The 18,615-nt window shown below is 34.9% G+C and overlaps 1 protein-coding gene across 3 annotated transcripts in view; it reads right to left on the bottom strand.

Moving 5' to 3' along the window:
- Nucleotides 1-9,147, bottom strand: part of LOC127844802 (tRNA-specific adenosine deaminase 1-like) — a 58,301-nt gene extending 49,154 nt beyond the window's left edge. For all 3 annotated transcript variants that reach the window (XR_008032897.1, XM_052375301.1, XM_052375302.1), the window contains exons 1-2: nucleotides 8,707-9,147; nucleotides 3,849-3,929 (exon numbers count right to left, since the gene is read on the bottom strand). Coding sequence is in view for 2 of the 3 variants with exons in the window: in XM_052375301.1 (XP_052231261.1) it covers nucleotides 3,849-3,929; nucleotides 8,707-8,857 (232 nt within the window). In the remaining variant the exon portion in view is untranslated. The remainder of the gene's footprint in view (nucleotides 1-3,848; nucleotides 3,930-8,706) is intronic.
- Between the last annotated feature and the right edge of the window lie 9,468 nt (nucleotides 9,148-18,615).

Below are 18,615 nucleotides of genomic sequence, written 5' to 3'. Positions count from 1 at the left end.
TATACAAATATTTACAGTATAATAAAGATCAATGAACATGTTAAAGCAATACATTTTCTGTCTTGTATTTTTAAGTAATTTCCACATCCAGTAATTTTTTACATGCGCAACGTCCTCGGTGTGAGACTTGAACGCTGTTTTCCCATTTGATTGGTACTTGATCGTTTTGAAACAGATATCACAATGCGCTACCCCCGAGTGTTTTTTTAAAAACAAATCTCCCCATTTCTCTCCAAGTGAGTCTCTTTCATGGAGCCATTCCCATCAGCACTTGTTTTTTACACCACTTTTAAGTTCTTTTGAGTTGTACCCCAGAGGCAAATACATGATTTGATCGTGTGTGTTTTTTGTTTCGGAAGTTATTTTGACTTGTCCACCATATTTTTTTAGAGATAAGACCGTTTGGTAACGTTGATTTCCATTGGTTGACCAATTTACGTAAACCAATCAAAACGCTTTTTTTGGAAACCGAGTCAGATTCCCGATTTACTTAGAGTTATTCTGTGCGGTAAACCATTTCATAGACAAGGAATCGTAAATTATCAGCAGATTTCGCCAGAATATTCTAATCAGGTGATGTAATGCTGCCTTCTGCACGCGCGGAAGGTCTTTTGGCTCGTATCTGTACCTGATTGCGGTAGACATGTTATTTTGGCTCATAGCCGTTACTGTTTTGATGTTAAACTTCAGGTCTGATCAAAATCAAAGGCAGGGGTTACCCCCCCCACCCCCCAAAAAAAAATCTCCTCGGATTTATACAATTTGGAATAACGACCTGAAGATCGAATTTACGGAAATCCGTAATATTACAGAAAACTTTCACCCATGATGATTTTTCCTAGTGACCTAGTTTCTGACCCCAGATGACCCAAATACAATCCCAATCCAGATTTCGTCAAGATAAACATTCTGTCAAAATTTCATAAAATCTGATGGAAACTGTGACCTCTATTGTCTACACATGGTTTTTCTATGATTTGACCTAGTGACCTAGTTTTTGACCCCAGATGACCCAAATACAATTCCAACCCAGATTTCATCAAAATAATGAAAACTGTGACCTCTACTATCTACACAAACAAATTGGTGACGCACACATGGACGCACGCACAATGGATGCCGGACATCACACGATCACATAGGCTCACCATGTCACTTTGTGACAGGTGAGGTAAAACCAGTTAAGTATTTGAAACTCAGTTTTTTACCTGCAACACCAAATAAAATAACACTATTTATTTACAAAACAGAATGCAGCACCGATAGAGGTAAGAATTGTGTTTTTATATCAGTAAGGTGGTTCCTAGGATAAGTGGTGTTACTATTCAGGTAAAAACAAGAAATATAGAAAACCTTTGATGGTGACATAAAACCAATAATATTATAACAGCATTTTGCTTGACAAGTAATAAATAATAATAAATTAATATAATTACAGCACCTACACTACTAACAAGTAGAGCTGCAACGATTCGATCTGATTCATCGAAAATCGATTCGAAATGCTTCGATTCGATTACGATACCAAACCTACCAAATTCGATTCGATTCTTTAACATATATACATAGATACATAAAGCGCGCTGTATTCTGCCTATTGAAATAGGAAGGTGTAGGTTTTATCTTTACCTGTAATTACGACGCGCTCGATTGGTTGCTTATAACTTAAGTCATCCAATCATAAAGCCCGTTACGGTCTACTTTCGGAAAAAGCGTCAAAATGGCTGAACAAGTTGTTGCCGACAAATTGAAATTATCAGATGCGCCTACGAAGCTAAAATCAAAAGTGTGGCAGTATTTTGGGGTTCGGGATGGTAGCCCTACCGATAAAGCAAAGTGTAAGTCCGGCTCAACCACTTATCTAATGCAATATGTCAAACGCAAACATAACGTTGATTTAGCAAGACTAAGAGGTCGCACAAGTGCAACTACTCAAGTCGCCAGCCAGAAAAGTAGTTATATTTCTGTTGGAGTTTTGTTAAGTTTATTAGAGAATGTGATTTGTCCTACAGGTAACAGGTGATGCTGTCATGGCAAAATGGTAGACATGCTTATAGCGGTTTTGGGTAAAAGTATAATAGTGATAATACTTCCATTCAACTGATTCCAGATACGTTCTTATGATTATTATTTTTTATTATTATTGTGTAATCAACACAATCTTCTAGTCAGAAGTTTTTATATTAAAATTGAGTCCTAATTTGCTTTTCTTTTTTATGTGTTTTATTGAAATCACATTTGAACAGAAATGTTAATTTTGAGGCATAAGAGTGAATATATGATAAAACTAGGTTTGAAGATGAATCGAATCGAAAAAATCGGTATCGGAGTGTCTGAAATCGAAATCGAATCGAATTGAGCTGTTGTTGAATCGTTGCAGCTCTACTAACAAGGGGTTATAACTACAGCACTAACTCTAGTAACAAGGGTTTATTACAACAGCACTAACTCTAACTCACATTGGGTTATAACTACAGCACTCACTCTACTTACAAGGAATTATAATTACAGCATCTACTCTACTAAAAAGAGGTTAAACTACAGAACTAACTCTACTCAAAAGGGGTTATAACTACAGCACTAACTCTACTAACAAGGGGTTATAACTACAGCACTAACTGTACTAACAAGGGGTTATAACAACAGCACTAACTCTACTCACAAGGGGTTATAACTACAGCACTAACTCTACTTACAAGGGGTTATAACTACAGCACTAACTCTACTCACAAGGGGTTATAACTACAGCACTAACTCTACTTACAAGGGGTTATAACTACAGCACTAACTCTACTAACAAGGGGTTATAACTACATCACTAACTCTACTTACAAGGGGTTATAACTACAGCACTAACTCTACTTACAAGGGGTTATAACTACAGCACTAACTCTACTTACAAGGGGTTATAACTACAGCACTAACTCTACTCACAAGGGGTTATAACTACAGCACATACTCTACTCAAAAGGGGTTATAACTACAGCACTAACTCTACTCAAAAGGGGTTATAACTACAGCACTTAATCTACTCAAAAGGGGTTATAACTACAACAATATATGTTACTAACAAGGGGTTATAACTACAGCACTAACTCTTCTTAAAAGGGGTTATAATTACAGCACTATATCTACTCACAAGGGATTATAACTATAGCACTCACTGTACTAACAAGTGGTTATAACTACAGCACTAACTCTACTCACAAGTGGTTATAACTATAGCACTCACTCTACTTACAAGGGGTTATAACTACAGCACTAACTCTACTAACAAGTGGTTATAACTACAGCACTAATTCTACTCACAAGTGGTTATAACTACAGCACTAACTCTACTCACAAGGGGTTATAACTACAGCACTAACTCTACTCACAAGGGGTTATAACTACAGCAATATATACCTCAACTAACAAGGGGTTATAACTACAGCACTAAATCTACTCAAAAGGGGTTATAACTAAAACACTCACTCTACTTACAAGGGGTTATAACTACAGAACTTACTCTACAGACAATGCAAATAAAAACAGAACTAACTTTACTAACAAGGGAAAGTAACTGCAAGGCTAACTCTTCTAACAAGGGAAAAAAACTACAGCAATGACTCTACTCACAGGGGTAAGTGGCCACAGCACTTACTCTACTTAAGTTATTGTCTGCACAAACAAATACTTACCTGATCATGTATAATGTAACCAGCATAAAGGACAGAAATGATTGTTATCAAAATCATGATGATTTTCTCATTCATTGTAGCATACTCTTTTTTCCAACTTTTCTTGGAATTTACAAAAAGCTATATGATATTTCAGGAAATAGCAATTCTGTGCCAATAGTTTCTTACCAGTTTTACTCAGTTTAGACGCTGGTAAACACTTTGAACCAGTCCCCAGGGAAACTACCGTCACCTCTGTGTCTCCATTTCCTGTAACGAAAAGGCAACACAAAAATTAACACCACACGTATTATTTTCAAAAATATTCTGTTCAGAGTTCTCACATTTAAATAGAATTGGTATGAATTCATTGCTAGAAATATACCAAAAATGCCTCAAGACAAATTGCCTCAACTATGTGTTCATAATATCAGGGATGTCAAAGAATATTGGGATATCTGTATATCTGGACAATTTGTAATTGTTTGGATAAGTATTACCAAATATTTGTTATAAACTTTAAAAAAAACATACAAGCCCTGTATTTCTCTTTTATTTGGCATTTGGTTATTTATGCTGACTGGGTTATACTGCGCCCTTTCGAAGAAATTTGGATTTATCTTTCTTTGCATTTGTATGCCCCTGGTCAGACAAGTGGGATACATGTATATTGCTTTGTGTTTTTCAATAGGTTGATTAGTCGGTCAGTAGGCATGTCGTTTTAGTGCACTGAGAACACTTTGACTAACTACCTTGCAAACTTGTATGATGGTTACATGTGAGGGAAAGAAGACGACTATCAATTGTATGATCCACAGATCATATTTCCCCATCCAAAGTGGCCAAGCCCCATTCCAAAAATGGTTTAAAAAGGCTGCCTAAAGATTTTGAGAATACCAGGTAAAAGGTCGCACTCATAAAGTCTTTTATAGGAAATTCCTTTTAGCACTTTTTTGAGGCTCTTTAACCTTTGATCATAAACATTTGTGCAATTCTTAAATGGACAACAAAGAAAACAGAATTTGATTTTGAGGGTACAAAGTCAAAGATCAAGGCAACATGAAAGTGTATAAAGAAATAGGTTTCTTCATGATATCTAGAGCAGGGGACAAAACTATTTCAAGAATGCACTAGTCCTGCAAGACAAGTGCCTTAAAATTTTTGCTTGTCCTGCAAACACATGCAGTTGTCCTACATATGTGTAAAACTAAGATTGCAAGGGGCTGATATGACTTATTACGCTTCCTACATCATTGCTGAAATGCTGTTTTCTCACATCATTCATATGCCCCCTCATTCCACTTTTGTCTCAAAACTCCACATACCCAAAACAACTTCACCTTTATCTTAAAGTCATGCAGGTATACTCACACACCAATAATGAGGTCAATATCTAAAAGCGTTTCACACAAAATCGAAAAATTAGTTATTTAATAGAAAATTGCTAAGTCAACTGTAAATTTAATGGACCCACACAAAACTTTAACTGAAGGTATTTCATGTAGGTTTACTCACACACACAAAATAAGGTCATTATATCTAAAAGTTTTCAGAAAATAATTCCAGAAAATAATGATTTTAAAGAAAATTCCTTAGTCCTATTGCCATAACTTCGTCACAAATCAATGGACACCAAACACAGTTCAAACTTCATCTGTAAGTCATGTTGGTAAACTCACACACCAAATATTAGGTATATATCTGCAAGCAGTCAGCATACAAGTTAATATGACAACTGTTATTAAAGAGGAGGGGTATAAGTCCTAGGCCAATAACTTGGCCGAAAATCAATCGACCTGAACAAAACTTAATCTTGGTCTGTAACTCATGCAGGTAGACTCACACACCAAAAATCTGGTAAATATCTCAAAGCCAGTGTTTTTTTCACCTATAGGGGAATGGTGGCGGGGCCAGTCCAAAAGGGAAAACGCTTTGGTTTTTTAGGAAAGGGGAAAATAAAAAACTCACTCTTTTGTATATGTAATAATATTTATTATATGAATACAAATTTATATATGAATGTAATGTTCACAGCTGAAAGTCAGTAAGTCCTTTTTTTTAAATATATATAAATGATTTTTCAACATTAGCTTCAGACAGTTCATCCTTCATGCACAGTCTCAGTTTTCCTAGCCATTTTGAGTCTAATTGGGATTTTTAAAATCAATAAAATGGCAAAATTTGAGCATTTTCTTTCAATAAAATGGACTGAATCGGAATGTTTTTCTCAACAAATATTGACACAATATAGATACATTAGGCCTTTATATGACGAAGAAAAGCACAAACTGTTTACTTTATGCATCAAAATAACTTTCTGGTGTTCCCTGATTATTTACTGATAAATCCTGATTAAACAGTAACATGACACAATTGTGTACATTTGCTTTGTCATGTATGGTCTAGAAGACATCAGATTCGGGCTAGTACATTTTAAGAGAAGCTGGTCCGATGGTCTTGCTGTAAAAAAAAGTTAATGTCGAACACTGTAAAAGCATTAAGAAAATACTTTAGAAATGATTTGCCGGCCGGACAGACAGACAGACAAACAAACCATCAGCACAACTACCAGGGGCGTTCCTGAGGCTATTTCAGGTATACGCACGATCAAGCAGCGTTTTAGTATTATCTTTCAGCCACAATTTGGCAATTTAATTCATCAATTTCTTGCTTGAGAAAGACTGATATAAGGAAATACTTAATTAAACATTGTCAACAGCAAATATACTTTCGACACTAATTTAAGTGTTTGAGCTAGTTTTGGTATTAAGACAAGATAATTATACTAAACTGAGATAAAAATAGAAAATAAAAAAACTAAAATAGGGAATAGTTATATTTGAAGAAAAAAAGTAAACTGAAAGGTTCTAGTGTGACCACTGCCCTTCAGGTCAATAATGGGACAAAATTACGACGTGCAAAACAATTGCGCTACAGGGGAAAGTACTTCCTTCTGTCATTGATTTTTAATATATAAACTTAATAGTGGAGAACAATTTCTAATAAAGATACCTACAATAATTTGAATACAAATCAATTTGGGCGTTCCCTGTAGACCTCATGCTATCTTGATTTGAACGTCCAGAAATGTGAACATTCGAAGAAATGCTAGATTTCAGATATACACTTCAAATGATAGAACGGGTAGATCCCACTGTTATTTTCTGCAAGAGGATGTCTTGTTTGCTTATTTACATAAGTATACCCCTAACCCCATTAACCCTCACTTTATATTGCATTTTTCGAATTTTGAGAGTTTTCATTTTGTTTAAAGTTTGAAACTGAATTATACGCACCGGGGTACTGCCGTATGCCTAGGTACGCTCCTGACTACTATGTGCTATAATACCCTTCGAAGGATTTTTGAATATTTTCTCCTAGTCTCACTTAACAACACTACATCTATAATCGACAGCAGCCGCATAATGGCCAGCAGTGGGACCGACTGGAGTGTTTCAATAAGACCAGGCTTGGCGAAATTGCCGGTCCGCCGGTCCTGACCGGCAGATTTCAATTTGGTCCGGCAGGTTTAACAAGAATGTCGGTCCTGGTGACCGGCAAAATGTGAAATGATTGCAAACAAATCTTTTTTTTTTCAAGTTGAAAATTCGAAGAGCAAATCGCTTACTACATCATGAAAATGAAATCGCTCGTTGTTTTGATGTTTGCTGTAGGTTTGTTACGTACAATTAGCAAATCCAACTTGTTACACAACACCTACTTTAAACTCGTTTGCAAAATCGCCAACTGCGTTCTAACAAAAAAGATCTTGATAGCTTTTACATATTTTTCGAGTAGGATAAGGACAATAAAATATGGTATCGTGATCAACACAACCATATGCATACGCCATTTTTCAAAAGTGTAAAGAGTACAGTGCATTATGGGGCAGAGCTTTCATTGGTCGAGCGAATTTAAATTTTGATTGAATGCAATACGATACATGTACAAAGAAATGTTTTTATTGCATCATATGCAGTGCCATGTAAAAAAACGTGCTTCCCGGGGACTTTCTGATACTGGTCAAAAATGAAAATGAATCTCTGTTAACAATTACACTGCGTTAGCATGTCAATAAATCGTCTTTTTTATTTAATTAATTACTAGTAAACGTTCTGAAAAATGAAATGCCTTAATCATTAAATGTCAGGTAACGTGTTTTGTACTGTGCGCAGTATATTTTAACAGCCGCTACAAACTGCAATCATATTAAAGTAAGAATGTTTAAATCGTTTCGAATAACTTTAATTTGATAATTATTCGGCTTGCACATACGTTATTGAAATTATCGCACCGAACCGTTCTAATAGGGAATACATGTAATAAAAACTGACACGCGAATTTTTCACAACATGATTGACATTACACAACCGATTAACACCAATTAGCTGCCAGTGTAACCTCTAAGCGATTAAAATCAATTTAACGGCCGGTTGAATAAAGAGATCAAGATGTGATCGCTGCCATTTTTGAATTTTCAAGTTAAGTTGTTGTTGCTTTACGGTCCGGCTAAATTTTCTCCGGACCGGCACATTTTCTGAAATGCCTGTCCGGATGACCGGCAGATTTTTTCTAATTTCGCCATGCCTGTAAGCCCAAGTTTGTTTAATTTAATTAAGCTCAAATAAATAAGTTTAAATTTATGTGTAGAACAATAAAAACTTAATTATTTATTTGATGGGATTTGCAGTCAAGCAAAATTATACAAGTTTTGTATTTTACACATTCAAATAACATCATGCATATTTAAATAAAATGACTGCAAGTACTATGGTTACCATCATCAAATACACAGAAAATTTGAAATATTAAGTTTTGGAATTAATTGATCTCCCCACTCATTCCATCACATGAAAAGATGCTGCAATTTTAGAAAATTGCACAATTCAAGTTTTTTTTCACATTCAGTCACATATCAAACATCCATAGCTTGTTTAGGCTTGCAAACTCCATGATATTTTCTTACAGGCAATTTAAAAAAAAATAATCCAACATTTTTTATCATTGGCATGTAATTATAGTTGAAAAGAAGCAAAATCCATGCTACCTTGGGTTTTTGCCATAGCTATTCCAGCTAATAATGTCCATTCTTTGCCTTTCATTGGTTTTCCCTTTTTAGGTAATTCTGTGTATTTTTGAAGACATGCTCTACTTATTGTGTCAGCCAAATTTGATTCCATTGTGTTTGAGGAGAGCATTAATGCATTTAAAGCAATATAATTATTTCCACGTCAAGTACACGAGCATGTCCGATGTATTGCAGGACACGGAGTGTCCGATGTATTGCATTGTCCGAATACTCCTACAAACAATAAAGTGCTTTATACAATATTGTAAAACAAGAGATGCCTTCAAATTTATATTTTCAAAGAATATGTTTCATTTTTTTTTGTTGAAACTATCATGTTTATAGAACTGACACACTGAATTTGTGTCACATTTCCTAAATTTTGAAGCCTTTAAAGTTCTAATTCACATGTTAAGTGGAATATTTATGTACAAGGGAAGTAACTCATATATAGTTATTTTGTTCCAAGGGGAAGTTAAAATATTTTTATATAAGATGGTAATAAACAAAGGTTGTATGGTTTAATGTTAGCACAACGAATGCTTTATCGTTTAAATATTCACTATCCGTGTTGTTAACCATATCAAGACAAAACGTTGAGTAATGGTGCAATGTTATTCCTTAAAAATGCTGCATGTTTATGTTCTGTAGTTGATAACAATTGGTATTGCTATAGTTGCCAGCGCTGAATCGCACAATTATACGCTACACAACCTATATCAGTGGTGTGCAGGGGCGTAGCTAGCGTTTTGAGCTTTTAATGCCCTGATGCGATACATAAAAACGGGGGTCCGGGGTCCTCCCCCTGAACATGTTTCCTATAACGCCTGTGTCAGTAGTGATATTTAAAGTATATCTAGACAAATAATAAGATAAGAAAATATAAGACTTTGGCCTGTTTATCTTTGATATTTTTCTGTTTTATCACAATGTCAGAGAACTAAATTTTTTATTTGTTCGGCATCAAAGAACCGAACCGACCCGGATTCAGTCAATGGCTCGGGATACGGGGACAAGTGCTCCATTTTAATATTCCGCGGTCATAAACATCATTCGGAATATTTCTTAAAAATCCAACGATATTCGATTACAACTAACTGTAGTGTTGAAAAGGAGAGTAGATCTACATGTAGATCTATGTATACTTGTAACAGCAAGTCACGTGAAAGAAAGCGAGCTAGAATCTATGCATATAAAAAGAAGCAGAGTTGATAATTGGAAAATATGTCCTTTGAACACGACCAGAATCCATTGTCTGAGGATTATGTCAATATGAAGTGCATATTTCTAACACCTCACCCCCAGGGTCAACATTTTAATGCGTTTTTCGAAGTTGAAGCATTTTTATTTTGTCCATGTTTAAAAAAAAATGTAGGCCCGGGTCAGCTGTGCCTCATAGCAGCTACGCCCCTGGTGTGGCGCAGCTTACAGGCCAAAAGATGCACAAGTATATTTACGTGTTCGATTTTCACAATGCTTTGTGATTGTAAATACACTTGGTTATAAAGTGTTATTTCGCCATTTTGATGTATTGCTTCTTCTTCTTAATGCATCGTACAAAATCTGGGATATTGTCGTACAAGAAAACAGTTCAACAGTCATGGTGTGACGACTTTAAAAGATTTTAAAACTGGTCACAGGTCATTGATGTATTAGTTAAACTGTTTGGTGCCATCACTTCATTGAAAGATTCAAGTATTGGAGGATGGGAGCCGTCACAGGGATATATTTTGCATTTGATTCCACAGTTTTCTGGCTGACGTAAAGAGGGAGTGTCTAAGGTAGCCTTTTATGCAGTATTATGCACCTGCTGTCTTTAGAGGATGCCATAGCAGGGCGGAGGTAGGGTAAGATGGAATGCCAATCATACATCATAGTGACATTAGCTTTTTAATGTCTACCTTGAAGAGTCTGACATCCAACGTCAGCTATCATTTTTTAGCTGCTACGTTTGTTGCTTTATTCCCGTTTTACGTAATGAGAAGCGCGTCTCTTGACGGCTCTAAGCTCTTCAATTCACGTGTATGAAGGTCCCATTCATTTGCTGCATACTCCAATGTGGGTCGCCAAAACTTATTATATGTGTAACGTTACTAGAGAATGTTGATTAGACTGGTCTGGATAAGAATACTGGCCAGCCATGAGTGAAAAATAACATGAATTAGCAGACTGGCCTTAAAATCGTTGGTTTCCTATTATTGATAACAGTTATCCATTTAACTTTGATATGGGTGTACACTCGATACATGTTATTGTATAAAATAAATTGTGTACACTGTAGTAAGTTCTGAAGATGAACATTACCGATGTCTTAGTGTTCACACGTGATTGTGTTTGACATATTCGGTACCATTTTTCATAAGACATTCGCCACAGTGAAACTAATACGCTAAAGATATACTTACGATGGCAGTCATTGGTTTGATATTTCCAGTGGTAAATGTTTGAATCACCTTACACTGACGACTTTTCCGGTAAAAAGTAGTAGGTAATAGGCAATAAACTCGACCAAATTACTTTTTCCGCCAGATACACACAACACACATGATACTACAGTAGAACTTCAGAAGTAGAACTACCGGTATTTTGTTAGAACAGGATAATATAAATTGAGAATATTACTGCATTGAGCAAAAGAAAAAACTCTTACCATATTTGAAAAAGCCTGCATGCCTCAAGCTGATTTATTTTAAAACACAAAGTTGCAGTTTACATTTAAAATGTGATAAACGTGTGCTTAAAATGAGTTAAACATGCCACAATGGAAATTCAGATTGCACTCTCTGTTTTTTATTATGTCAATCAATTAGACCCCACGTTTTCCGTGCAATGCGACAGCAAAATGAGCGCCTTCGTGATGTTTTTCAATAACGAATGAATTTAGTGGACTCCTGGCATTTTGGTATTAAATTGCAAACATATGTTGCAGGGCATAATAACTCGTCTGTTTGAACTTGTCATTATGTGTGTATATATATTGTTTGAGTCGCGTCTATATATATATCAGCAATTTTGCGGGTTTTTGTACGGAAAATGCATCGTTGAAACTAATATGAATAGAGCAAACACATAATATGTGCAATTTATATACGGTACGTGCATATATTGTTGTTTTTTTGTTTTGAAAGTTGGCATAAACGTATAAATGTAAGTCGTTCGGAACAACAATATTAAAACATACACGAATTTTTAGTGGGTGCTTGTAATGACATAAACACAGGCGCGATACAATTATATAGCCTTTGTACAAGACATGAAGATGTGTTAGAGCCGAAATCAGTGAGGTAACTATATGTTTTGAAATTATGAGTATTGGTTAAGGATTAACTATTAAACAAAAATATCAATTGTATACTAACTATAATTATGTTTGGACAGTCATATTCTTAATCAGCGGAAATTAATTTTAGCAATTCATTTGTATTAACGCAATAAGAATGTGGGTTGTGAAACCCATAACAGTTGAATTGGAAACGTATAACTTGTGTGTTTCAAGAATAAAACAACAATTTCATTGAACGTGGAAGTACGACAGTGCAAACTTGCATCAATTATGTCCATGTAAAAATGAACCATAACACAATAACTCCATGCGAACTTGAAAGATCGATCTTGAATGTCGGTTAAGGCATAGCATTTCATAATAAAACGTAACATGTTTGCACTCTGTGGATCAAAACCATACTATTGTATCACTATATTAACGTGGGTTTCATTGGCATCATAAATGTCACAGTCTCTGTGGCGTTTAACACTGTTGCACTTTTGAACAACATTATGGCTATTTTGGGAATATGATTCTGAGAAGTGTCCATTATTTCTAAGAAATTACAAATATGCGTAGGGTCCAAATGGTCATTTATGTAACAATATAACACCCAATTCTTAACAGTAACAACTATGTAATGGATATTTAAGTTGTTTTTCATGTTTTTGTACATGTTTGTTTTTGTAAATACCTAGTTATTTTATATATGGCGTGTAGTTTAGACAATACAAATGCATTGAGTAAACGTTGTTGTTGGACAGCTTCAATTTGCGCAGTCCTTAATCCGTGATAAAGAACATCATCCCGTTCTTGTATAGTTAAGAATGTACCAGATTACTCCGGGGTAAGCTATGTGGGTATTTAAATGCTTGCTATTGTCATTTTTTTAGATGTTGACGATGTGCTTAGTTTAGGGTTAGTTAACAAAATCAACTTCAACAAATACTACTACTTTAATATGTAGATCTCAAATACTACTACTTTAATATGTAGATCTATTTTACACTACTACTTTAATATGTAGATCTATATTACTGAAATCAGATTAAGACATGTCTTAATATATTTACAAACAATACAAATTTCATGCCGCTTTAATGTTTTGTCTGTCAATTAACAACATGTTGTAAGAAATATATGTACATCGGTATACTATTTTGTACTATTCAATTATTTTAAACAGAGGTTACATAGCTAATAACATATCATTTTAATGTATAACCAAAATGTTTTCTGAGCTGAACGCTATTTTTTGTACTTTATTGGATCAAATGGCTCTGTAAGCCGAACAGGCCAACAGTCTCAACGCCAGTTGGGCACCAAACAATATTGGTTGTCCTTTGACACGTATAATAGTTCATCAGCGTGGATAACCCTCAGTATATGTGTACGAACAGTTACCCTATTTCAAAGTCAATAGTGAAAGCTGTAATGTTGTTTCTACACTTGCAAACTTATATTGGAAGTTTATGTGACTTTTCCATGATGCAAAACTAAAATGTGTCACAACTATTTCAATATGTATTATAATTATAATTAAAAATCTATTGCAATTTAGATGAAATATGTGTTACACGTTTCAGGTGAACAATCTTAATAATATCATTATAACATTCTTTACAAACAAACAGCACTTTTTATATTCTTTGTCAATAAATGCCTCACAAAGGGAATTCACAACTCAAAAAAGCAATACAGTGATTTCAACTGTGTTCGTGATAAAGAGGTGTATGTCTTTAGTAAAGCACACATAAATATTTATCATTTTTGATTTTTATTGGTTGGGTTATGTTTTTATATTTTACTTGACATGTAAAGATTGCGTTTAACGTTCGAATCAATTAATCAATGCAAGTGCAAATTGTCTATATACTGTTACTCAAACACGTTGTTGTACTTTAAAAGAATCTCTTATGAAAACATGGGCAACTTAATTTTGTATTTGTAAATGTGGATTGGAAGAGATGTATTCTTCATATTTTAATACTGTACCATGTGATGTGTCATGTTAAATGCATGCATTTAATTAGCTCATTATTTCCTATAAGCTCGTTTGTGGCATACTTAGTGCCAGATACAAGTTATCATCTTAATTCTCAGTAATTCATTTGCGAATATACAACAAATTTCCCGGATTAGTTTATTAAAGATAGTATGAAATGACAGCGAATGTCAGATCTTTGGTATCACATGCTTTTTGAATATATAAAAGCCTTAAAATTTATATTTAAAAACAGCAATAACAAACAAACACGCTGATTAATTCTATGATATTTTGAATGACAAGAATTAATTCGACTTTGACGACACCACAATAACAACTTGATGCGATTGGCCAGGGAAAGAAAATGAAAGCAAAAAGGCGCAACAATTCAAGCTCTTTAAATTTATTGACATGTCTTTGCCAAAATGCTATTGTACACATTTTATTTGTTATGGTTGTGGAACACGTAAGACACAGTACAGCATGTGGCAAATTAATTCTTGAAATTTTTAATTAAAGGTTAATATTAGCACATGGTTTCATACCCAATCGGCTTACCCCAAATCCTTTGACAAACAATATTTAACAAACATAAGGGCATGTGGTCCATGTTTATTGGGTCTACTTGTATATATGCTTTAATTATTCAATAATTTCAATCAGTGATTGTCGACAACCTTAAAAGTAAATATCTTACTCCAAAATAGCATGGTTTTGTCATATGAAACAGGATATTAAAATTACACAAATATGAAATATAAAGACAGTCGTTTTACATTTGGAAGTCCCTCATCCTGTCTGATTTTCTATAAAATACAAATAAGGCTTCAGTCTCAATTTGAAGAGTGAAACCTAACTACTTTTATCACGTTCGCATGTCAAGGCATTCCAGGCATTCCAGGCAATACAAATGTACTTGCAGGAGTAACCAGTGTCCCGGAAAGGCGCCTTCCTGTCATCGGCCATTTGGTTCATTATTAAATACGATTTTAGAAAATAACAGCTTTGGAAAAAACAACATTCCGTTTCAATATTAATTTGTATTTAAGAAATAGTATACGTGTTAATATATGTTATTTGACCTGTTTACCTTGACAGTCACCAAACCCACGTCTTCTGCACAATACGTGAGCAATTTTTCTCTCCAAGATTATCTAGCATTAATAGGACTTCGATCCTCCTATAAAAATCACTTGATGATTTCTTCATCTTTATGGTGACATGCTTCCACTCACAAAACTCTGATGAATAAACTTTTAAACAATTATTATTTTAAGCATTTAACTTCAAATTAGTGTTGTTTTTTTTAAGGTTAATTAATATTCGTCGTAATTAACAAATGAAATAATATCAACAAATCATTTTTTATTGGTATTTGTGTAAATTGAAGAAAAGAAATTTTGATTAATGTTAAAATCGCATTGCATTAACTATAAGAATACGCCATTGCAATATTATAAAACTATAATGTTATGCCCCCCTTCAAAGAAGAGGGGGTATATTGCTTTGAACATGTCGGTCTGTCGGTCGGTCTGTCGGTCGGTCCGTCCACCAGGTGGTTTCCGGATGATAACTCAAGAACGCTTGGGCCTAGGATCATGAAACTTCATAGGTACATTGATCATGACTCGCAGATGACCCCTATTGATTTTGAGGTCACTAGGTCAAAGGTCAAGGTCACGATGACACGAAATAGTAAAATGGTTTCCGGATGATAACTCAAGAACGCTTAGGCCTAGGATCATGAAACTTGATAGGTAGATTGATCATGACTCGCAGATGACCCCTATTGATTTTCAGGTTACTAGGTCAAAGGTCAAGGTCACTGTGACCCGAAATAGTAAAATGGTGTCCGGATGATAACTCAAGAACGTTTATAACTAGGATCATGAAACTTGATAGGTAGATTGATCATGACTCGCAGATGACTCCTATTGATTTTCAGGTCACTAGGTCAAAGGTCAATCTCACGGTGACCCGAAATAGTAAAATGGTTTCCGGATAATAACTCAAGAACGCTTATGCCTAGGATCATCAAACTTGATAGGTAGATTGATCATGACTCGCAGTTGACTCCTATTGATTTTCAGGTCACTATATCAAAGGTCAAGGTCACGATGACCTGAAATAGTAAAATGGTTTCCGGATGATAACTCAAGAACGCTAATGGCTACGATCATGAAACTTCCACGGTACATTGATCATGACTTTCAGATGACCACTATCGATTTTGAGGTCACTTGGTCAAAGGTCAAGGTCACGGTGACCAAAAATAGTAAAATGCTTTTCGGATGATAACCCAAGAACGCATATGCCTAGGATCATGAAACTTCACGGGTAGATTGATCATGACTCGCAGATGACTCCTATTGATTTTGAGGTCACTAGGTCAAAGGTCAAGGTCACGGTGACCCGAAATAGTAAAATGGTTTTCGGATGATAACTCAAGAAGGCTTAGGCCTAGGATCATGAAACTTCATGGGTAGATTGATCATGACTCGCAGATGACCCCTATTGATTTTGAGGTCACTAGGTTAAAGGTCAAGGTCATTGTGACCCAAAATAGTTAAATGGTTTTCGGATGATAACTCAAGAATGTTTACGCCTAGGATCATGAAACTTGATTGGTACATTGATCATGACTCGCAGCTGACCCTATTGATTTTGAGGTCACTAGGTCAAAGGTCAAGGTCACGGTGACCCGAATTAGTTAAATGGTTTCCGGATGATAACTCAAGAACGCTTAGGCCTAGGATCATGCAACTTGATAGGTAGATTGATCATGACTCGCAAATGACCTCTATTGATTTTCAGGTCACTAGGTCAAAGATCAAGGTCACAGTGACCCAAAATAGTAAAATGGTTTCCGGATGATAACTCAAGAACGCTTATGCCTAGGATCATGAAACTTGATAGGATGATTGATCATGCCTCGCAGATGACCCCTATAGATTTTCAGGTCACTAGGTCAAAGGTCAAGGTCACAGTGACCCGAAATAGTAAAATGGTTTCCGGATGATAACTCAAGAACGCTTATGCCTAGGATCATGAAATTTCGTAGGTAGATTGATAATGGCTGGCAGATGACCCCTATTGATTTTCAGGTCACTAGGTCAAAGGTCAAGGTCACGGTGACCCGAAATAGTAAAATGATTTCCGGATGATAACTCAAGAACGCTTATGCCTAGGATCATGAAACTTCATAGGTACATTGATCATGATTCGCAGATGACCCCTATTGATTTTTAGTGACAAAAAACGTAATCACACAATGGCTGCCACTACAACGGACAGCCCATATGGGGGCATACATGTTTTACAAACAGCCCTTGTTCATATAATCATCGAATATATATATTTTTAATAATTGGTACATTATTTTGTGCATTTGATTTTGTGTGTGTGTTCCATTTATCAAATTAATTATAACAGCATCTGATATTAATATGACATATCACAAGGACGTGATAACTGGTGATTTGATTAAGTGTTTGTAGGTTTTTATCCAAAGTTTAATATGACATATTATAATACATGTTTTATTGAAAACCTCTGATTCATGAAAAAGGAAAATATAAGTATGCCTAATGTAACACATATGTGGGGCATTTAGGTCTTTATATTTTGTTCGCACAGTTCTATTTTCTATTAAAATGCACCACCTTGAAAAAAAAGTATTTAATCTAAATTCAGTTTTAGCAGACAAGAACGTGCATGTATTTCGTTAATTGTTTTGGTATAAATGCATACATGTAATTATCGACTACCCGAATTACTCGTGCAAACATTTTAACCTAGATTTCTTTTATAAATAAATGTGTAGATATCATGCATGGAAAATAACCCCGACTTCGATTTACATTCTAATAAAGTACACGTTTATTTACAAGAATAACGAAAACTCGTAATATGCATTGGTAATCCATATTTAATATATTTCCTTTATTACCTAAATGTAATTTGTTATTTAGTAGCATATGTTTTGATTTAACCAGTATGTCCTTTGTTATTTCCTGAAATGTATATGTAACATCTGCCTCATGAACACTCTCGAAACTATTGACGTTATTTTAAACGCACAGGCGATGTAGCATATTATATATACATGTTTTTGTCGCTTTAATGACCAAACAATTTAAACCAAACACGAACACGATATATAATGAGGGCGTTTGATAGGCAGAAAGAACGAGGTGAGGTTATGTAGACTCAGAAGCAGAAAATCTCAGTTAATTGTTTAACAACGAGTCTCCGGGCCATCCGTACGTTTTATAGAACAGAACAGTATAAATGAACGTGTGCACACAAGAATACATCCACATCCCAAATCATGCAACATGTTACAATATCATCGTCTATGAAATTTGAAAAATCGAAGTCGTGCATTGGAAATCGAACTTCAAGCAACCTTAAGTCATTGTACCAGTTTTTGGTTAGAAAATTAATAATATTATTATATAGTTCGTATCCTCTTGTTGCCAATAATCATACACATATATATTTTTCAAAGAAATCCAAAACAAAAAGAAAATTCCTTCGATAACCTCAAATATTATTCATGCAAGCACTTTACATCAATTATTTATGTTTGAAAAAAATCATTGGTTCATGCTACTTAAGGCTCGATGATGACCAT

The sequence above is a fragment of the Dreissena polymorpha genome, chromosome 9, assembly GCF_020536995.1.
Source record: "Dreissena polymorpha isolate Duluth1 chromosome 9, UMN_Dpol_1.0, whole genome shotgun sequence".
Classification (NCBI taxonomy): Eukaryota; Metazoa; Mollusca; class Bivalvia; order Myida; family Dreissenidae; genus Dreissena; species Dreissena polymorpha.
This window is presented reverse-complemented; position numbering and strand designations above follow the sequence as displayed.